The following is a 23,037-nucleotide window of genomic DNA, read 5'->3' as shown; positions in this document are numbered from 1 at the left end:
GTCGAATACACGGAATAATGAATTTAGAATTTTTTGTAGAAAAGGCTTTTTTTGACAACAGGTCGAATGATCAATTTTCGTTATTCAAGAGGATTCGTCAAATACGTCGAATTGTTTTGTAATTATATTTTAATGAAATAATAAAATATCAGATTCATTTTTTTTACACAAAAGGGATCTCATTCTCTCTATCATATGATGTAATTAACTCAAAATGTCTGATTTTGTTACATACGACCTATTCAAAAAGCAATCTAGAGATATTCTCCGGCAGTTTTATCATAAAATTTAATTGAAACCCCTGCACTGGTGATATTCGAATACAAAACATTATTAAAATCGTTCCCTTTCTATCGGACGCTCCTTGATTCATATTCCCATTGGCATGAATGAAGTACTTGTTGTACTTTTCATCCGGAACCAACTTGTTACCGCTGCTACAATCCAGTCCAGCTTCTCCCCAAGCACCAGTTTCCGATTAAGCTCCAGATACTGGAAATCAATTCATCGAGCCTACCTGTGCACGTTTTACGATCCTCCGTTGCATTAATTCGATTTGCGTCGCATGCTTATGGTCGCATATGTTCATGATTTTGTTGTTTTTTTTTTCAATCGCGGCAAGAGGCAGCTTGATGTTGACATTTGGAAGTGTTGCCGAAATTTCCGATTGTCAAAATGACAAAGTGTCATACACAAGGTGAAGCACAACTTTATGGCACAATGTGGCACAATAGTCACAAAGAATAAAATGAACACAAATTTAATTGTGCTCACCCGAATAAAAAATACAGTAGAATAACAGTACGATTTATTGTAACACTACTATTAATAACATTGAATTGGCGATGGATTATATTGTAAATGGAACCATAGAAATACATTTGAATGCATTGTTATGAACCATTTATTCAAATGTAAATGAAGTTTTCGCAATAGAATGTACGGGTTGTTAAGTATCGTAACTATACAAAATCTGAGTTTTTTCCACACATTTTTTTCGTCACACAATAGAGTGTATGGTTAATATATTGTTGAAATATCCGAACAAATCTGTTCAAAATACAATGGATTGTATTGTATTTGTATAGTAAAACAATACGATTCTTGATTTCTCAGTTGTGACAGCTTTACTGTTCAACAATGCAATTTAAAGGGAAAAAATGCATATTTGGCGCTATGAGGCAAATATTGTTAAATAGTTTATATGCAATGTAATGAAATATTTCAAAAGTTATCAATGTATGAATCTTATGTACGAAAACGTTTCAAAAACAATTGCAAGTATTGTTACATTAGAGAAATATGTTGATGTATTGTATCCTCAGTGTTGATACAATCTGTGCAACCATCAAGAAACAATGTACCGTGGACCCCCGGTAATATGACCGTTTTTAATCTGAACACTTTTTAATTTGAACCCCGTTGGTTTGAACATCGTTCAAATTAAAAATGGTTCAAACGTCATTTACCACGTGGAATCGAGAGAAGAAAAATGGAACATCGTGAAATGGAACGCAGAATCAAAACAAACAAGCAAAGAGAGCAGCCAGAAACCAGTTTTTCTGATGCTTATAGAGTAACCAGAAGTTCAAATTAAAAATGAACCCCGTTAATTTGAATGAGGTACCGTTCAAATTATCGGGGGTCCACGGTATCCTATTGTATACCGTACATGGTATGGTAATTCAATTGTTTACACTATTGAACCAATAGTACATTTTTATCCGGGTATACACCACAAAAACGAAAACGACATTATTCAGGCCTCTAGTTTTGCTCTTCATCAAATGAAAAAGGTTAGAAAAAAGTACCTAATTTTAGGTACTTTTTTTCTCTTGCACTCAGAAATAGAACAAACCATTCTTAGTATAGAATCAAATCTTTTTATATATAAACGAAACTTATACTTTGCCTAGTTTAAGAAGTATTCTATCCAAGAATACCATTTAATCTATTATAGAATTTTGCGAAACTATATTCCAAAAGTATATTTGCGGCTCTGAAATTTGCTGGCGATCACGTTTTTTTCTATGTGATTTTTTAAATGGGTCATCTAAGATCTCTAGATCTGTTCGACGCTACGACACCTACGGAATCTTTAAGAATATGCAGAATTATTATAGAATATACGGGGTGAAGTGAGAAACGAAAGTTAAAGGTAGGTTTTTGAATTAATTTTCCGATGAAAATAATGCTTATGCGGTTTTGATTTTAGTACCGATACGATTCCGGTGGCTCTCATGATAAAGAAAAATGCCAGCAAAGATGGAATGCCGGCAATCATCCCGCTTTAGCAAAAAAGGTATCGAGATTTGAATTAGTTCTCTGATGCCAGAATAAAGGAAATGTGTTCGGAACGAATGGCAGCACAAGTTGTAGTCCCTCAAAGCAAATTAGATCGTAATCATATTCCAAGTATTGTGATCCAGAATCAAACTTTGATCGCTCTACAGTGCATGGAATGGTCGCTGGTGTGCTCAGTTTCGGTACGGCAGCTGCATCAGGTGATTTGTATAGTCGGATAATTAGGTCAAGCAATAACAGCTCTGTTGGCGTAATTGACGACCGTTAGATAGAGCCGGCAACAAAGTATGGATGCCTTGATGGATGCGCTTTCCTATCAGTTGGAAGAATTTGGCAAAGCGGGTAGCCTTACCCGCAAACAATGTCCCACGTCCGCGGGGCAATTTTAGACATTGACATACTAGAGTAACCAGACAAAAGACATCGGCAGTACTGCTCGGGAACAGGTGAGTTCTTTGAAAAATCTTTATATATAGGTATATATATATGTGTATCATATTTCATCTTCTCAATTATTTACAGCAAATTGAGACGCATCGCCTGTCGATATAATCCGTTGAGGGAACGATTGCATATTATGAACTGCGAACTGAAAACACTACAGAAGCGTCTGAAGAAAATTTCATATTAACAAGCTCAATAGGCTCAGTATCGTTTGTTACATTATGCTTAAATTAAATAAAATGAATAAAATAAAAAGTTTGACAAAAATGTTTTCCTTCTTTCGTTTGTAAACACTGAATAATTCTAATCAAATCTTTATAAACTCAACTAATACTATTTTCAATATTTTCGCTTTATACTATTTCCACTATTTCCATATACTATACATGAAACTTATACTAACCGAATATAACTGGCACTTAAACGAAGCTGGGGTCAACCAGGCGAATAACCAATTAGAATGACTTTTAATCTATTTAGTATAGATTTTTCTCAGAGTGTGCATCTCCCTCCCTGTTCCCTTTGTTGTTATAAAATTTTTATAACAACAAAGGGAACAGGGAGGGAGATGCAAGAGAAAAAAAGTACCTAAAATTAGGTACTTTTTTCTAACCGTGTAAATTAATTATTAATCTAAGATTTTAGCGTGTTATGTTCATGTTAAGCTCAAATTTCAAGCCGTTCGACATATTTTTCGTTAGCCGTGTATGTATCGCCGCCATATTTTTGCCCTGATCAGGTTTGGGGTTTGATAACATTAACGATTGGGATCTGAAAATCCTAAAGTTCTGCCTGTTTTTTATTACTTTTTCCATATCTAATGAGTTCAAAGTTATTCCATTTGTAAAATGAGTGATTTGGAAAAGGCAATCGAGCAGAAGCTGGCAGATGCCAGAGCTCATAGTGACAAAAAAGATGTGAAACCCGTGGATTCAAAAAAGGCTGACCATTCCGGTGAACAAACAAGTGCAAAGAAAACTGATGGGAAGTCTGGAGTTCAAAAAGCAAACACTGCTACTAATGTGAACGCAAAGAAAAATGTATCTAAGCCAACTAATGCTGGTGCAACTGTGAAAAAAGATCCCAAGCAAACAACTCCAAAGGCAACAAACGTTGGAGCTGCTTCGAATGCAAAGAAAAATGAAGTTAAGGTACCTAATACGGGAACTCAAACGAATTCCAAAAAAAATGTAGCAAAACCCATAGCTCAAAAAGCATCAAAACCTGTACCACAAACTATTTCCACTACAAAGAAGAATGACGGAAAAGTAGCGAATCAGGCTTCAATTGTAAAGAAAAATGGTGGTAATGCATCGAATACAGGTTCTGTTGCGACGAAAAATATCGGTAATTTAACGAATAAAAATGCATCCAATGCCACAGACGCTAAGAAACCTGACGCCAAGCCTTTGAATCAGAAAACAAACACCGCATCACAATCGTCTTCAAACACGCAAAAAGTTGTTAGTAAAGCAAATACTGCGAAAAAGAATGATGAGAAGTGCAAAATTGATAGTGGCAAGAACTGGGACGAAACCGACGCACCAGTTAAAACCAATGACGATAAGGAACCTTCCGGAGGCAAGGAAGCTGTAAACAAAGCCGAAAATAATGTTAAAAAGGAGGAGAATGGCGACAATGAGGATTGGAAACCGCGGACAACCAATAGAAGTAAAAGCAGCCGAGAGCAATCAAAAAGTCCAATTCCATCCAAACGAAACTATTATGGCCGTAAATGGGATCCGGATTACCGTAGTCGTGCTCGAGACTCCTACAGACGCTCTCCGGATCGCAGGAGAACACCACCGCGCAGGAGATCTCGCTCTCCGTATTACAAAAGGAGTAGCCGATCGCCAAGAAGGTATGATTCGTACAGACGAAGCCCACGACGGCGATCTCGCAGTCGGAGTTACCGCGACAGGTCACGGAGTCGATCGTATCGCGGGCGCAGTCGATCCGCGGGCCGTCATCGAGAGCCCAAAGCACTGATGGCTAAAAAAAGTTTCTTGGATGATTTGGCGGTCAAGTTTGCCCAGGAAGGCAAAGAGTTTCCAGAGTTGGAGCAGTATCGGTGCGAGATTAACAATCAGTTCAGTCAGTATCCGCACACGAGTCAGTTTTCCAGGAATGCGGTGGAACATTCCTGTCCGAGTAGGGATCCATACATAGAACTGGAGGTACCCCTTTCGACTGATCACATGAGCAATCCGATAGTGCTGACGGATCCCTACAATGCTTACCCGTTGTACTCGGATACGCAGCCAATGGTTTCCTATCCGATTCAAAGCGCACCGTTGGTGGAACATTCCCCAGCTTTAGATAGTCCGCATGCGTCGCTGGATTCGGTAAGTATTGTGCGATGTGTGTTAAGAATTTAAGTAAGGCACGCTGTAAATTATTATCTACTGAACGCCTTGTTTTGTTAATACATCTTAGCAGTTTCAACTGGATAAAGTCAGTGTGGCGAGTTCAGCTATCAAAGGTCGAAGTTCTGCTGTTACAGAATTAGGTAAGACATTTTTTAAAACAAAAATATAGATGGTTCATCCTTTGGGAGCGAAACATTTTTATAAGACAAATCGTGTTTTTATAAATTTCAGTCAAATAAGTTTTTATAAATTTTATTATCGTCGAAGGTGCTGTCGAAGCATCATTTATAACATTTATAACAGAAAGATAAGAGAAAAGCTAATTTGAGGATTTTTTTTTTGCAGTTAGGACTAGGGGCAATATGAGCCACTCTCAATTTAAGCTTCTTCTTCTTCTTCTTCTTATTGGCATTACATCCCCACACTGGGACAGAGCCGCCTCACAGCTTAGTGTTCATTAAGCACTTCCACAGTTATTAACTGCGAGGTTTCTAAGCCAGGTTACCATTTTTGCATTCGTATATCATGAGGCTAGCACGATGATACTTTTATGCCCAGGGAAGTCGAGACAATTTCCAATCCGAAAATTGCCTAGACCGGCACCGGGAATCGAACCCAGCCACCCTCAGCATGGTCTTGCTTTGTAGCCGCGCGTCTTACCGCACGGCTAAGGAGGGCCCCTTAAGCTTATTGACAAGTTTAACAGGTTAAAGTTATATGATCTCTAAGATAATGCTCCACATATGCCTCAATGTAATACCGCAATCAAATTCATTTTCAACATGAAAATACACTTGAAAATGTTAATTTTCGCCACATAGGCAGAATAATTTGATTGAAAGATTTGAAGTTTATAAGGAAGGAGAGTTCTTGGAGTTAGGGGGAATGACGGCTTTGGCAGGTTTTGTTCTATTATTGGCAGGGGTTTTTTTTATGTCTGACTATGCTCAAATTTGGCCTAAACATTCTTTGCATATCAAAGAACATTGTGGCCAAATTTCCTAAAATTTGGTCGACAAAAACCCTCCTGCCAATAATAGAACAAAACCTGCCAAAGCTGTCTTTCCCCCTACTTGGTATCATTTCAGCAAGTAAATATCCGGGTAAAAGTATTGCCCTCTAACTATAATAAGGTAGCCCGGTTGTGCTGGCAGAAACATTGATTTCTTGCATATGGCTTGAACAAGTAGGTTATCTTCAAAGCGTCATAACTTGTCTTATAGACGATCTAGCAATGTAACCTTCTTCGGCATCTTTCAGACTATACACTAATACGTAAATGACGATAAATTAAAGCCGCTAGGAGCAAAAATTCACGTTTTCCCATACCGTGCTGTGCCCTTATTCCGTTCACCTAAGGCAATGCACGATGTTTAAATATTCTTTAAAATCGCCATTTAGTATTTAGAAGCTGCAATTCCGTTACATAGTATCATTTTCTATGTATAATTTAAATTAAAATATGTTGGTATGCATTCATAAACTTACGTTCCAATGTGATTACTTGAGCAATTCTGCGGTCCTAATTCCAATCATCTGAAACGGCATTGTTCCCAATTCCGTTCATTCGCGTTCCTGATTCCAATCACCCGAAAAACACTTTATTTTGTGGAGATGGTAATACCAGATATTATTTTTATTCACTTTTCATATTTGCCTTTCTCGTACAACTAAGTTGTACCGAAAGGCTATCATTTTACTTCGAAAACGAACTTTTTATAGAAGCATCGGAGACCCATAGTGTTATATACCAATCGACTCAACTCGACGAACTGAGCAGATGTCTGTCTGTCCGTGTGTATGTATGTGTGTATGTGTGTGTGTGCACAAAAGCCAAGAAAAACAGACAACTTTTCATATAGTAATGTTTAATCGATTTTCTCGCAACAAGTTTTATTCGATAGGGAACAAAGCCTTGTTGATCACTATTGAATCAACTTGAATCACTCATAACGATCGACCGCTGCATTTGAAAGTTATGAATAAAATGGTACATCAAACCATATAAGCCCCACACAAGGTTGGTGTCTTGACTAAATGCGAGAAAGGCAGCATCACTACTCGGTGAATTAAAATGGGTTTTTTATTTAAGGTACAGTAGGGCAAGTGGGTAAATGAAATCGTATAGTTCTTGTTCATCAAGTCATAAAAGTTGAATATAGGATAGAGAACCATTTGGGCAGCACCCCCTATTCCCGTCAGCAACGTTCTTATGTAGCTTCATGGTTACTTCGGCCCTACACAACAAGACCACTTAAAGGTCACATTTGCGGAAAAAACATCAGAATCCGAGTACCAACCTCCACCGCGGTTAACGCTTTTTTGCAAATTGAATATCTTTCGAATGATTGATTTGTCCAATCTTCACATGTGCTTTACTATTGTATATCCATAGTCAAGCGAGTGCACATTGTTTATTAGGATACAAAATATTTGGAAAACCAAAAAATCTGTTTTAATTTGGGGGCCGTACACTAATTACGTAAGCATTTTTTCTGGGTTTTTCAACCCCCCTCCCCCCATGTAAGATGTTTCCCATACAAATCAATTTTTATTTATATGGAGCGTAAGGAAATGACCGACCCCCCCTCCCCCCATAAGTGCTTACGTAATTAGTGTACGACCCCTTGAAAGTGAAAAAAAATTTAAGGTTTTTTCAATATAAGAACACATTTTCTGTTCATATATTTCATGCAAACGATAATTATACTGAAAAAGCACAATAGGACGTCGTCAGTTGCATTCTAGCAAAACATCCGCTTGAGGCCCTTTCAAAACATGTTAACAACAGCCAGTGGCGTTGCCAGCAAATTTGAGGGGGGGGGGCGTAGGGGTGGTTTTCTTTTCAGAACTGTTTTTTTTTGGAAAAAATAATTCCTAAAAATTTTGTCTCTGGGGGGGTTTATATCCAAACCCACCCCCGTGGCTACGAAACTGACAACAGATACTACACCTGATGGTATAATTGCAATATTTCCATTATCAGGCGATAGGTGGTGTTGCTGCGTGTTTGATCAATGTAATTTTCCATATACACTAGTGACATCTGCTGTTCGATATCGTAAGTTTTCAATGTCCCTTACACACACACGAGGTGGAGAACAATCCTGAAGAAATTTGAAGTAAACAGCTAGAATATAGTATGGATTACAATTGAAATCTCTTTTATTGTTTAGAACTGTAAAACAAGTCGTGGGTACAAAATATCTAAAAAAATATTTGTAGCTTTTTGACCTAGCTTTCATATTGATGCGATGCGTAGTTGATGAGAACGAATGATTTGTCCATACAAGGAAATTAATTTTACTTTAAATGTTGTGGGGCCATCTCTAATCTAATCTAATAGCACTCCCACGCAATTCAACAGCATCAACAGGTAGCCAAAGCCTTCACCTACGTTTTACGGTGCTGATTTGCGTGGGAGTGCTATCAGATTCGTAAAATCGACTTTTGAATCTTTGATGACAAAAGTAAGATAAGTCGTTTTGAAAATTTGGTATTGAAATGAGAACCGTCAAATGTTTTTTAACGTAGGACTTACGTCTTTTTTACTATACTAGGAGTCATTTAGATTTTTGAAAATCGAGCGCGTTATGCTGAAAGGGAAGATTTCGAACGTTTCTAGCGCCTTTATATTTCGATGGATTTTAATGATTTATATATCAATCGACTCGGACACTCTCCACCAATTTGCAAATTTTATTGAAACTTAAGATTATATGCGATAACCCCTTTAACCCACCGCTTGACCATTTTACCCCGCCCAAAACAAAATTGAACTATTTTGGACTAATTTTGAAATGATCAAAATAACATGAAAAAAAATCCTACACTATTGAAAATAGAAATTTGATTAAAAATAACTATTTTCATTCATTCGCAGAAGGCATTGGCAATTAAATGATACACATTCAGCAATGTTGAATTGTGAATATTTGCCATATTACATGTAAATGTTTTTAAAAAAGTCCGCAAAAAAAATAATTTACAGGAGAATACTTGAATAAACATTATTTTATGTTCTCATTTTCTGAGATATTATTTTTTGTTATGTCCTTATTTACGAGACTTTCAGCCCTAGGCTGGCTCGTCTCGAAACATTATATTATTAAACTGGACTTAGTCGAGTCGAGTCAAGTACGAGACACTGAAGACGGCCTTACTGTTGAGGTCGAAATAGGGTATCTGTTCCCATATTAATAACAGCCCGTATATTAATCTCAACCGTCGATAAACCAAATGAAAAATCAATTTGGTTACTATTTCTCACATCGTATGTACACAATAATGAATAGACCACCTTCTCCAATGTTTGGAATATTATTTAAAATTCCGTTTGAGTAATGTTTTAGTTCACAAGACTCAAATTATTGAAAACAAAATTATAAAACACATTTATTTTCTTTTTCCTACCTCTGAACTGTTGATTTGATGCACTGCTCGATTGCTACTAGCAGATTCATCTCATTTCACGCCGTTGTTTTCCACTCAATTTCAAGCTAAAACAAATGTATCCTTTCAAAATACACTTCACAACACATAGAGCACATGACATTTTCACTATAAATATAATCATATTTGAAAAACTAACGCGATTTCCTATAGTTTGATATAGGTTTATTTCGAACAACGTCTAAATTATTCTTGTCCGTATTCCAAACTATTTACATGGCCTGCAGCATCTGCAAGGGTTGCCGACCTAGATTTTTATTTCAAAAATGTTTGAATGAACTTTCATTGTGAAATTCAATTCTTATGTTTGTAAAACAAGGTATATCGAAGAGATAAGCTATGACAAACATAAAATTAAACTGATAAGTTGGAAAACTACAACAAAAACTGGAATTTTGTAATTATATTTCAACTCAAATACAAAACATTGTAGAATTCGGCACCACTGCAATCATATCGTTACGTATACACACAAGTAATAGTGTGCGTATTTTATATTGGAAACAGTATTATTGATATAGGTACAGTCATAGGATTAATTGTTTTTGAATGTTATTGAAATAGGTGCATGGCAGTGATGATGTTTTTTAGCCAAATACTTCTATAATGTGATAACAATTTCATTTTTGAAGTTACCAAATTGTTATCAATTAAAAATGACGTGAGCTGAGCATAATTATTTTTATGTCACTTGATTATTTGGTGAAAAATAAATGCATTTCATATGTGCATTGGCTTATTGTTATTGATATAGGAACAGATACCCTACGTATCTGTCAAGATACAATTAAGTGGTGGAATTCAATGGGATTGTACAAACTCGTCTTATGACAAGGGAAAAATGATCATGTTAAGTAAATCAGTTTGTATCGTTTTGCTTCAAATTTATCATATTAAGTGAAGACATTCCACTAAAAAGCTCAAAATAATTTTCTTAACATGATCATTTTTACCAACAAACCATCTTGCTGCAAATAACAACCACTATAGGATTTCGGGCGGTCATTAATCGAAAATGTCATGTCTTCCGAATTATTTTAAAATATTTTCTCTCCATTGTCAATACTCTAATTAAGAGAAATTCTGAATTTGAAGTCTCTAGGTGCACTAGTTCCAAAGATATAAGGTGGCAAAGTCAGAAATGGGTAAAAAGTTAGCAAATTTTCTGAAAAAATATTTTATTTTCAACTATTTATTGAAATATTTTTTAAATGTTTTTCTTCAATGTTAATACATCATTACAAAGGTTATTGTATAAGCTTTTAAATGGTGTGCAAAAACTAATGGTTACACTGTGAAAAAAATTGAAAAAATGCGGAAGCAATATTTTTTCCAAAAACGACGCTATTTTCAACTTTGATAGTGAAGAACTTTTTTCCTCAGGAATCCCAGGTTCTTTTATGATACACATCAAGGACAAAGCTTCGACTAAAATGTCCCGAAAGAATTTCTTGCCAGTATTTGCAATTAACAGAGTTAAGTCACTCTGATTTTTTTCATTTGTTTTTTTACCGTGTTTTGCCTCTCTCGTACTCCAAGGTTAATGCTCATTCCAAAACGAATGTTTGATAGAAGGCCCGGAGACCCCTAGTGGTATATATCAACTAACTCAGCGCGAAGAATTGAGGTGATGTCTGTATGTGTGTGCATGCGCGTCTGTATGTATGTGCGCAAAAGAACGCAATCGCCATTTAGACACTTATTTGTGTCCGATTTTCTCGCAACAAGTTTCATTCGACGGGAAATCTAGTCCCATCGTTTCCTATTGAAAATGGGTCAGACTGAACTATGCGCTCAAAGGGTATGGTCAAAATACATTTATTGGTAATAACTTCGACTTTATTTATAACCATTTGAGCTCATTTAATTAACTTTTCAAAGGAGTAAATGAATAAAACCCCCAATGCAATGCAGCACAACGGTAACGGAAGGATTTAACAGTTCGCTCATATATTTCCTGTCAAATTTTACCGTTTCCGTCGCCATTCCGCTGAAATGCGTTTGGGGCTTGAGTGGTTTGAGTCATTCTCTAAACCTAATTTTCTGAGCTATTCATTAGCTACTGATGGAGAACTAAATATGAGATTTCATAATATGTAAATATTTATAAATCTCCTGGAATCAATAATTCCCGACATGTTTATTGCAAAAGTAAAGACGAACAATATCTTAGTTAGAACGGAGCGTATGAAATTCCTGCTAGTGTTCATGAATGTCTGGCTAATGGTAGGGAAATATTTATTCACTCATCTACACTTTGAGGTTCACTGGCTGAACAACCAGCGGAAAGTCAATATAAACAGTTGAAGAAATTTAGAACTCATAATGCAAGAAAATGATCAAGAGAGGCAAATGTTGACATTTTCCTTCGTGCCTTACATGAATCAGATCCATTTTAAGCTCGATTTGGATAACGAGGAGACGTTGGAAAAATTTTTTTCACTTAGTTATTCTTATGCCATGCGTAATTTTGTAATATTTGAAGATTTTCAAAAGTTCTTTATCTTCTAATACTTTAGATGAATTTATCTCATCTTCCATCGTTGATGGAATTGAAGAAAATATCATTGAAGACTTAAACCTTGACACAGAAAAAGAATGATGCTGTATATAACTTGTAGAAATCATGAAAACAAATCAAAAGTAATTCAAATAGTGTTGTTATTTAAATTAAAAGAATTTTGCTTTTCGGAAGAATGGAGCATTCTTACATTCCACAATGAATGTCCACATTTTTGAGAATATATTAATCTCATTTTTGAATAACTTGTACACGTAAAAATGTCATGGGATTGCGATTTCTAATTTGCTAATACCCTTTTTCAAAAGTTATTTTCAATTCTGATTATTTGATTAACATTTAATGCTTTATGATCCTTCAGATCCTAGTACTTTGTCAAACAAATTGTTCTAAATACAAATTGTGAGGCATGAGAGTGAGAACAAAAAATATCACGGAATGTCATGAAATTAATGTCATTTAACATGATCGCCGCCATAATGTCCATAAATTGCTGAACTTAGTTTTGTACAGCCCCTTCCTTCTCCTTAAGAAAACGCACGAAATTTCAACTTCCCAAATAGGTTTGCTTTGTCACGTTAATCGAACCTATGAAAAAAATAATTACGTAATTCATAGACGATCCCCAAAGGGGGGGGGGTTGGAAATTGTATATTCATGCTATTTCGACCATACACAGCTAAAACTAAGTGGAAAATCACTTTAAAAGTCCAATTTTATTTTTGACCGCTCGCTTGTATGGGGATCCCCCATAGTGCAACAGTATTTCATGTTATCGTGCCACATTGCATAGCTCAACAAACCTTGAAGCGATAGATGAACTTGTCTTTGGAAAATGAGCTATCAAACTATTGAATTTTGTACATTCAAAGTTAATTGTCTATGGTCAGGGTATTAAGCCACCCGGAGTGGAAATTAATTACTATGTCTGAAACTCGATTGCATTTGCACAACATGTGATAGATTTAGTTCGGAAACGGTATTGGAGGGTAACCGCTCCCATCGGTGGGGTTTGATCTCACGAAACCAGTACGCTAGACAGGTGCTTTCCCTACTAAGCTACGAAGGACCTCCGTCGTCCTCCGCAGTTTAGCGGGTACTGGATGAAACTGGATGAAAAAAATTCTCAGCACCGGGCACGTAGCCGAACTCTCGCAATGCATTTTCAGAACTAACACTCTCATATGTATTTTTGTACAAACGCCAACCAAGTAAGATGAGTATTTAGTATTGTCCGGCTCCTACACACTTGCTTCATCAGCAACGGCGCAGAATGAGGTAGGGTTGTGTGAGGTTGTACCAGTTGGTCGTCAGATCCCAACCCGACCACATCAGCGAAGAGAGATCGCCACTCGAGTTCAGTACATTCAAAGTTAATTGCCTATGTTCAGGGTATAAAGCCACCCGGAGTGGAAATTAATGACTGAAACTCGATTATGCATTCGCACAACATGAGATATGTGGCGAATTTCGGTATATTTCCGATCTATGTGATCTATGATCTGTGCAAAAACGATCTATATTCGTGATGTAGCGACACTCCTTATTATGAAAATCAACATTACCTACGCGAGGAAACTTAACAACCACTAACTCCAACTTATGTTGACGAAAATGGAGGCGGAGTACCAATGCCCAAACTGCATGATCCTGAATGGGTGAGTGGCTTGGCCTTTATAGTAGATGCCACCAAACATCTCGATGACTTGATCATAATGCTGCAAATCAGGGACGACGTGAACTTTTATTAACCAACATGCAAACTATAGAAATAAAGTTGAAACAATTTCCCACAATTGATTGTCGAAAACTGATATCTTTCTTCAACCCTGTAGAAAACAGTCGAAGCCTTTCAACGGAAATATTCAAGCCTATTCGTTAAGTTTTGAGACAGTTCCTCAACACCGTTTAGTGATGTGAATTATATATATATATATATATATATATATATATATATATATATATATATATATATATATATATATATATATATATATATATATATATTTATATATATATGAACACTTAATTTCTTTCACCGTGATATCAGCATTTTTTGTTTATTTTCCGGAGGTGAGTTCCGCCGAGTTTCACCAAACATCATTTTTGCCAAAATCTCGGTAAAAGTGATGTTTCGGTTGCTGCGATACGGTAAATATTTTGCTGAAAATCAGTAACGAACGAAATTTTCTGCCGAGATTCAGTTTTTAAATTTACTGAGCTACACTGCCGCGAATCGCAAGTCAGTCCCATCTGTAAAAAAAGTGAAAACGAGAAAATCCCATCCAAAATTTTAGCATGTTTTCTCTATTATTTATGTGTTTAGGACTGATTTGATATAAAACAAGCTATGCTATAATACAGAATTTATGGGTTTTTAGTAGAAACATTGTTAAAACTATTGATAACAATTATTTTTCTAATAGTAATTCGAGTGTGACTGACATGCGATTACATTCTCCATCCACGCGAAAAGTAACCGCAAGTCAGTCACATTGCGGAGACGATTCTCTCATTGCATCGTTCGTTTGTAGCAGCGTTAGTCTAGGTGACGCTTTGTTTTATTTGTCCCGGTGTCAGAATAATACCGTAGTGCAAAAATTAAAGTTTTTCCACAGACATACAGACATAACATTCAAGAAATTGTCATGGTTAACTGATTTACTGGCCATTTTAAATAATTCTCACGCTTAGTTTCATAGGGGCGTAACTGTATTGATCGATTTCTCCTAAACGATTTTATATTTTGTTAATAACTCAAATGTTTCAAAAGCTACAACCGTGATTATTAATTGTGGTGCAAGATATAATCATCCTTTATCACACCAAATCATTAAATTATCGAAAAACTAGCGAACTTCGATATAATACTAAAAAGAAAACATCGACGAAGAGAAATCGATCAATACAGTTACGCCCTATGAAACTAAGCGCGAGAATTATTAGTTGACCAATCGGTCTAAAGGGGGGGGGGATGTGGTAGGTAGGACTCCTTAACCTAGCGGTAAGATGCGCGGTTATAAAGCAAGACCATGCTGAGGCTGGCTGGATTCGATTCTCGTTGCAGGTCTAGGAAATTTTCGGTTTGGAAATTGTCTCGACTTCCCTGGGCATAAAAGTATCATCGTGTTAGCCTCATGATATACGAATGCAAAAAATGTAATCTGGCTTAGAAACCTCGCGGTTAATAACTGTGGAAGGGCTGAATGAACACTAGGCTGCGAGGCGGGAAGTGGGGAATGTAATGCCAATAAGAAGAAGATGAATCGGTCACAAGTGGCGCACGCATCGGATTTGATCGAGTTTCACGTTTGCTCTCTAACGCCATCTGTTTCGTGATTAGCCCAACTAAGTGAAAACTACAGATGTCGTTCGTGTTTGTACGACGATGAATTTGATGAGTGAATGTTCAATGTGTTATGTCTGTGTTTTTTTTTTCTATCCGTTCCGAATAATGTCGGCGTTACAATGGTGAGTTCCATGGATTTAGCAACAAGGCGCAAAGCGTGGAACAAGCAAGAGCCGCTGCGTTTGAAGCTACGGTAGCGATTGAAATCGGACCGAAAGTAAATCTACCGTGCAACATGATTCAAAGTGATGGATTCCTTCTGCAAGACACGCTAAAATGATAAGCTGCCCTCGAAGGAATATCAGAAGAGAGCAAAGCTTCTTTGCTGAAAGTTATTTTACCGCTCGTCAATAACGATAGTAAATCATACTGGACGAATTTGACAGAACAGTAAACCTACAGAAATGCTTCAAAAATGCTATCAAAAATCATTTCTTAACTTCGATATCATTAACCATTTTTATTTCTGAAGAAGTATAACTAAACAAATAAGTTATAATGTCTTATTGCAAATTATTTTATGCTATTTTAATTATTTTTACTAATGGGACTGACTTGCAGTTACTTCTCGTTATGGGACAATCCGAATTGCAATGGATTTTCAATTTTCTAGAACAAACTTCTCGTTCCTACCAGCATAGCTAAATATATATACAAAAAGAAAGTGAATCCCGGTTCTAACTCAAAATTGATTAAAATGCAGATGGGACTGACTTGCGATTCACGGCAGTACAGTGGTGCCCGATTTTGCCGAGCACGAAAAAGAAAAACTTAGTGTGAATGGAATGTTCCAAATGGAGATGATTGATCTCCAATGCACCCGTGCTCAAATCTAAATTTTAGAAAGATTCATCTTTCGTAAGATATTTTCTTTTCCCAGAAGTACATATCAGTGTAAACAACTCTCATCCATAATGAAAGCAGTAAAAAGTAATTCCAAATTCGATCACCGATTGCGAATTCAATATTCTTCGAGTATTGGAAAGAAGCCAACAAAGGATTAATGAAAAAACTAAATCTGCCGCTATGAAATGAATAGATAGCGCCATCGTAGACCAGTTCCTTCAAAACCTCTCGCATGTTAACCTACATATACAGTAGCGACTTTGTTTTGATGCGGTGAGTGCAAAATGAGTTACCTAAAATAATCCATTCCATGTCCTGTTACGTAAAAAATAAAATGAAAATAAGCACACAAAAAAGATTGCTCAACCGCAATTAAATCGTGTTTAGTTTTCCTTCAAAACCATTTTAGCCATGCTGTATTATAGTTCCCATTCTTAAAAAAATATATATTTTACTTTGGTTATTTTTAAAATGTATAAAAAATATGTACCGAATATTTTCTGGCCCGCCATCAAGTGGCCATTCTGGAAATTGGCCTGTGGCTTGAAAAGGTTGGGCAGGCCTGATCTATCACATCTATCTAAATAGCTTCTTCGACAATGAACTCAATCTAAAATAAAAAAACACCTTGATAAAGTTTTAAAAAAAACTTCGACAATCACCTGAAAAGTTTTTAAGCTATAACGAACACTATCGTATCATGTATATAAACACAACCATTTCTATCTCTACAAACAATTATCTAATAAATATGTTCCATAGCAGTCGCTAGAGCCGGAAGCGGACAACAAGCCGCTCCACATTCTCATCCTCTACTACTACTCGCGGTTATGTTTAAAACATTACCCATTACTTTGCTTTTCAAATTTATAATAGGTACAATAATTATATTTTCTTGGTTCAACTAAGTTGGCTGCATTTTTGTTAGTTTCTCTTAGCATTCAAGATTTGTACGTATTCAACATTAAAATTGAGGCTGGGTAAATGACCAGAAGCATTATGTACCACAGAAAAGGCCAGATACGATTTGTCAAAGTTTTCCTCCTTATCATAATTTCTCTAATGTGTAACTGTAAGAACAATTTCTCTGTTTGAAATTGTTCGTACCGCTGTTTCGTCCAAATTGAATATTTGCTCAACGTTCTTTACAACTCCGGATAGTCCTACTTCTTCTTTGTGACTCAGAGACATAACCCATATCTTGCCCCACCATCAGGTAAAAATGGGAATAGCAAAAGGAATAAAGGATGGCAAGATAATGAATAAAATAAATGAAAAGACGAAAAAACAATAGAAATACAAAGTTGAAAAAAAAGTTCGATGTAGACGTGAACAAGGTACAAGGCAGAGCCAAAAAAGTAGAAAAATAGAACAAGACAACCAAATAAAAACGAAACGAAACCAGATCGAAATAAGTTAACACATGAAAAAAGAATGGAAAATGGCACAGCAAAAGTATTGAATGAAACTAATTTAAAACTGAAACTGAAAAAATATAACTCCTGAAATAAACGATATAAACAACAAAAATGATAATTTGTACTAAGCTTACATTTGCTAAAATGCGCTGCTAATATTTGTTTCTATATCAATAGGGTCGCAACCTTCCGAAACGACAGAAGTCTGGACAAAGCAGGAAGGTAAATTGAACAGTTTTGTCCAAACCAAACACATGTCGATTCCATTAAAAGACTATATTTGTTTTAGTTAAAATCCGCATTAAACAGGCTATCAAACTGTTGAACGATGCTGAAGGAGGAGTACCAAAAACTGGCAAGTTTCTGTATCGTGCTCCAACTTTTCACGGTAAAGGGATTAACGAAAATCGGTCTCCTGTTCTAAAGAGTGGCCGAAATCCGGTTTACGCCTTCAGCTGTCGTTCTAAGGAGAGCAGCGATCCGTTTGGAAATATTCCCCGGAAGCTCAAAGCCGTTACCAATGCGCTCCGCATGGACGAGGGACAAATATCTCACAAAATTTTTCAACGTTACCAGGAGAGGCTGTTGGTGGCAAACGCAGTGAAACAAAAACAGGAGGTTGAGACATGGACCAAACGTCAACAAGGAAATTCGATACTGAAAATGTCTCTAACGAAAACCACCCAAACGGATCCATCTGTCTGCACTGAGTGTTTATCGCGAAAAATAAAAGTTAGATATAATGGCGAAACCCAAACAGATGTTGTTTGTACCGTCGATTCAGCTGCACAAACAAAACCAATGCCTGTGCAGGCTGTCTCGGAATTTGGCTCTATAACCGAACTCACACCAAACCAAGTGCGAGCGGTTAGTGAGTTGATAAAGTACATAAAACTTACCGCTACCAGCGGCACTTTATCCGAAATGCGCGATTCTCTTAGGGAAGATCAAGTTTATAATCTGAACAGTGATCTTCGTACGGCTTACGATTATTTTGAAGCAATGGTTGAAAACAAAAAACCAAGTGTTCCTTTGGCAAAGGAACAAGCGGTTGAGAAGAAAACTTTCGCCGAGACGGACAATTATACCGAACCAGATACGTTCATCGAAGATGAAAATTTTGCTGACGAATATGAAGAATTTCACAAGAACTTTTGTGATGATGAGGGAGTCGAATACGAGGATGATGAGTATAGCAACCCCTTGCTGCAGAGTCAACCGTCAAGTTACAGCCGAAGCACTGGAGGAACTTACGGAGGACCCAGCAGAGAGTCGTCCAGACAGCAAAGCGAGCCAGGAAATCAGCGAGGAATGGGTAGAGGAACTCACTTTATTCCATTCAATAGAAGAAATTAATTGATTAAGTGTAAAATATTCATTAAGTTGTGAATATCCCATTGTACAACAAAACTATTTGCTATAACATACAATGTAACACAATTGTATTTTAAAGTATATACTATATATGAATAAACATTTTCATTCAATGTACATCTTTTTTACCTGGCCTACCTATTATCTGCCATCGTTGGAAGCCATATGCGAAAACTTGCAGAACAAGTTAGACCGCTAACGATTGTAAGGATCCGAGGAACCCTTAAACAACTTTAGCTAATTCAAAGAACATCGGCAAGAAAATTAAGAATGTAAATTGGACTAAAATATGTACGAATCAATAAAAAGGTAAATAAACAAACCCACTTTAAAATGTGTAGTTACGCTACAATTATAGATAGTAAACTCTATTATCTATATTAACAATCTAAAAACCATACTTGAAATGAAATCACAGAAATACCATGTCTATATAGTTTTAATTTATTTTAAGTACGAGTAATGTTTAATGTTATTGTTTGTATTTTTTTTTGTTTTAAATTACATATCTATATTCTATGTGGAAAACGATACTGAAGACAGAAAACATGTGTAATTTATATTTGAGCTATCATCAAAGAGTACTTTTATTCACAAATAGTCGCGGTGAGGATTGTTTCGTCCAAGAATAACGATCGTACGAACTTAAGACGGGGACCAACAGAAACTCTGCTTCAATGGCGCTACGGATATTCAAATTTAATGCTGCTCCCAATGTCGACATTATGATCCGTGAAATGCTGATGATCCGAAAGTTGATGCTCGATACCACAGCGCCGGATGAGATGAAGTTGGCGGTCGAAGGAGTTTACCTTATAGCCTGACAATGCACCCTGAAAACAGCCCTGCGGTTCCAAGCGATGCTATAATGTTGGATTTCTTCTTCGTGGAAAGGATTGGCGAAACAGCAACGACAAATACAATGATGTTGACACAGTGTGTGATTGAACAATGTTATTCACATTATAATAAATGTACAATCCTATTGGGTTTACCATTTTGTTGATATAATTCATGATAAATTGTATAACAATAAAGTCGCAGAGGGGGAGAGGGTGATAAGGGGCGGTAGTTACTTAAGTACCGTCGCAAAATGGTACAAATCGCGAAGTGAAAAGCGCAAAATGATACAAACCACACCGTGTTACCAGCGACGCCCATGCGTCTGTGGCATGGACGTCCGCACGTCCCGAGACAGCTCACTTCTATTGATCTCAGGGCCGGCACAATACCGCACTAAGGAACATTTACCTCTTTCTGTAATTAGTTCTCAACCTGTAAAAGAATTGGTGCATGCAAAGAAAGTACGCGAACTCAAATCTAATTAGTATCTTTAGGAACAACTTTTAATCACGGAATTATATCTTAAACCACTCGACTCACGATTTTGATGCTTGGAGGCCCGGCGGACTACCGGATGGACTGGTGACTTGCCACGATGCGAATTCTAGCACGTGCTTGCCGGATGGGGAGTTTTCCTGCTGATAGGCCAGCACCTTAAAGCGACTTCGGGCTCCGGAACAAAGCAACACTGGAGCATCTGTTCGGTATGCACACCACAACTTTCTTGGGTTCAACCACTTATAGTACTCAGGGAAAAAGACCATTAATAGTGGGCGGTCACAGAGCACTAGAACCGTATGGTGACGGACGGTTCGTTTCGTCCTTCTGGAAGGCAAGTAACGCGTTTCGAACTGTTCTTCACAACCAGATGGTTCACAAACGCGATTGAAGGATACTAGAGGTAAGCGAGCAACGGCTTCTTAACGATTATCCCTTTACACTCTAGTCCACGTGTGCGAGATATCGTGACTCCACACGATCCCATCCACCCAATGTGCACTTCATCTCGTTCGGATTTTACGCGCTGCGTTCGTAGAGACGTTGGTAGCAAACATTTCGCAGGGCAGGGCTGGTTGAATCATTTGAATGGTAGCTATCGTTTCAAAGTTTGTCGGAATTCAGGGGCAGAGACGTTTCGTAATCGTTTTTTTACATATAATTGAAACTTTTCTTGACATGTTATTTACATTTAATGACAATGTTCGAATAATTCAGCAAAACTATTCCACCAATTGAAAATATAGGTTGGAAACTCTGTACGAGGTTACAATGCTCTCCTCTTCGGGGAAAAATTACACGATTCTGGGCCATTTTTCATCATTCGCTGATTAATTCAATTATAACTTTCAAAGTCTTGAACAGTAGCTCTGGATCATAATACGATAAAATTGTTCTCAGTATGTCTTTCAAACTCAGCTGTTTTTAAATCATTAGCTTCGAAACGAGGTGTTCTATTCATTCATGCTTTTGCGGGATATTGCGGGATATACTCGCCATCAAAAGTGTATTATTTTAAGACTCCCTTATCTTGTAAGGAACAAATTATGGGGCATTTCAATGTTATCGATGATCGTTTATTAACTCATTCACTCTTTCATACACCAATCTTTCAAGCGGGTACCCTCCAAAATTTCATTCATCTTTTATCATTCTTACTCATTCATACAAAATAATATCTAATTTACTACTATCTGTACATTCTATATTTACAATCCCTAATACTAATTACTAATACACTACTGTCTAGGGGCGAAACCTGATCAAATGTTCAATTAAGTTGGAAAAAAGTTTTTCATATTTGATTATAATAACTAGACACAGTTTTCCCAGAGTCTATTATATATAGAGTTGCGCAAAGAGTGAAGCCAAATCTACCTATTGAACTGTCAAACCGTCTACCTATCGAGCAAAGTAAACAAATGCTTGTTGGTGAGGCGGAAGTATTGTTATCGATTATTATAGCGAATTTAAACGCATGAATTAAAATGTATTAGATTTGATCTAGAAACAGCTTCAAAAAACATCAATACATTCCCCAATTAAGTATCAACAAGAAACTCACGTGTTTGCACTCTGTGGGTGACTAGGTTATCGAATTAAAAAGCTTTAGAAGTGAACGCTCCCGTGAAGTCACTTGAAGGGTTGAACAAAAGTGAAAGTTGGCAACAGAATAACAAGAGCATCATTCAGAATAAGTGTAAGAAGATCCTCTTTGCGTAACTCTATATAATAGACTCTGAGTTTTCCCTATGCCAGTAAATACACAATTTAAATTGCGTGCAACCTTTGAACCGCTAATCACGTGCTAGAGATGTGAACCGATATGTGTGTTCGAATTCTGAACTAATTAGCTCATAACGATAACAACTATTCTATCGTAGTCGAGTTTAACAACAAAACAGCTGCATTTTTCAGCTCGTTTGGGAAGATCTCGGAACTAACTACTCTTCTAACGATGTTCTATATTCTAGCCAATTACAGAGACTTTCGAGCTATGTAATTGAGGACGTCGCTGTCGTTTGTTTACCAAAAAGACGATGATTCAGTTATTCAGTGAGATGCTCGTGTTTTTTTTTTCAATCTTGGATGGATTATTAAACGGATGGGTCAATAAAAAAATCATTCTTGGCTGGTTTTAAATGTGACGCATGCCAGATTCCTAAAGATTTACCTTTAGAGTCCTCGATCTCATAAGAGGAAGATCCTAACTTGGACTTAACTCGAGCGGGGAGATACATCAAGTCATATTTAGCGTTGTAATTCTGAATGGCACTGGATTGCTTCATATTACGATAGTAGACATTTTGTCCTACTTCGTAAGTTTTAGCATGTACTCTATGTCGAAGATTGTACTTATGTTTCCCGGCTTCGTGGGCATCTTTAAGGTTTTTCTCTACCACATTATAAATTGTATCAAACAGTTTACGTTGATTGTCGGAACGCTGTTCCAGTGTTTGTTCTTGATCGTTCGTTGGATCCTTATGGTCGGAGCCACGGACGAACAGCTCATGACCGTGGGTTATGAAAAATTGGGTCATCTTAGTTACCGAATGAACCGAAGAATTCAGAATGGTTTCTATTTCTGAAAGCTTAGAATCCCAACACCTTTGGTCATCT

At 36.8% G+C, this 23,037-nt stretch overlaps 1 protein-coding gene and 1 long non-coding RNA gene across 3 annotated transcripts; both read left to right on the top strand.

Moving 5' to 3' along the window:
• The first annotated feature begins 1,844 nt into the window (after nt 1–1,844).
• On the top strand, nt 1,845–3,014 carry LOC134223940 (uncharacterized). Its single transcript, XR_009982779.1, has 3 exons — nt 1,845–2,158; nt 2,216–2,750; nt 2,827–3,014. It is a non-coding gene; the product is annotated as an uncharacterized LOC134223940 (long non-coding RNA).
• Nucleotides 3,015–3,451: 437 nt separating this feature from the next.
• Nucleotides 3,452–19,194, top strand: LOC134225751 (uncharacterized). Of its 2 annotated transcripts, none has more exons than XM_062706096.1 (4): nt 3,452–5,093; nt 5,188–5,257; nt 17,881–17,925; nt 17,993–19,194. In XM_062706096.1, exons 1-4 carry the CDS (start codon nt 3,597–3,599, stop codon nt 19,057–19,059), a joined length of 2,679 nt encoding a protein of 892 aa, XP_062562080.1. In that variant the 5' UTR covers nt 3,452–3,596; the 3' UTR covers nt 19,060–19,194. The 2 variants fall into 2 exon arrangements, with proteins under 2 accessions (XP_062562080.1, XP_062562079.1); XM_062706095.1 differs by having other exon boundaries at nt 3,453–5,093; nt 5,185–5,257.
• The last annotated feature ends 3,843 nt before the right edge of the window (nt 19,195–23,037 follow it).

Source organism: Armigeres subalbatus, chromosome 3 (assembly GCF_024139115.2).
Source record: "Armigeres subalbatus isolate Guangzhou_Male chromosome 3, GZ_Asu_2, whole genome shotgun sequence".
Classification (NCBI taxonomy): domain Eukaryota; kingdom Metazoa; phylum Arthropoda; class Insecta; order Diptera; family Culicidae; genus Armigeres; species Armigeres subalbatus.
Note: the sequence above shows the minus strand (reverse complement) of the source record. Positions and strands in the feature narration are given on the sequence as shown.

Coding starts and splice junctions, on each gene's coding strand:
- LOC134225751 (XM_062706095.1), top strand. CDS start 3,597: ATGAGTGATTTGGAAAAGGCAATCGAGCAGAAGCTGGCAGATGCCAGA. Junction 5,094..5,184: donor CGCATGCGTCGCTGGATTCG/GTAAGTATTGTG, acceptor AATACATCTTAG/CAGTTTCAACTGGATAAAGT. Junction 5,258..17,880: donor TTCTGCTGTTACAGAATTAG/GTAAGACATTTT, acceptor CTATATCAATAG/GGTCGCAACCTTCCGAAACG.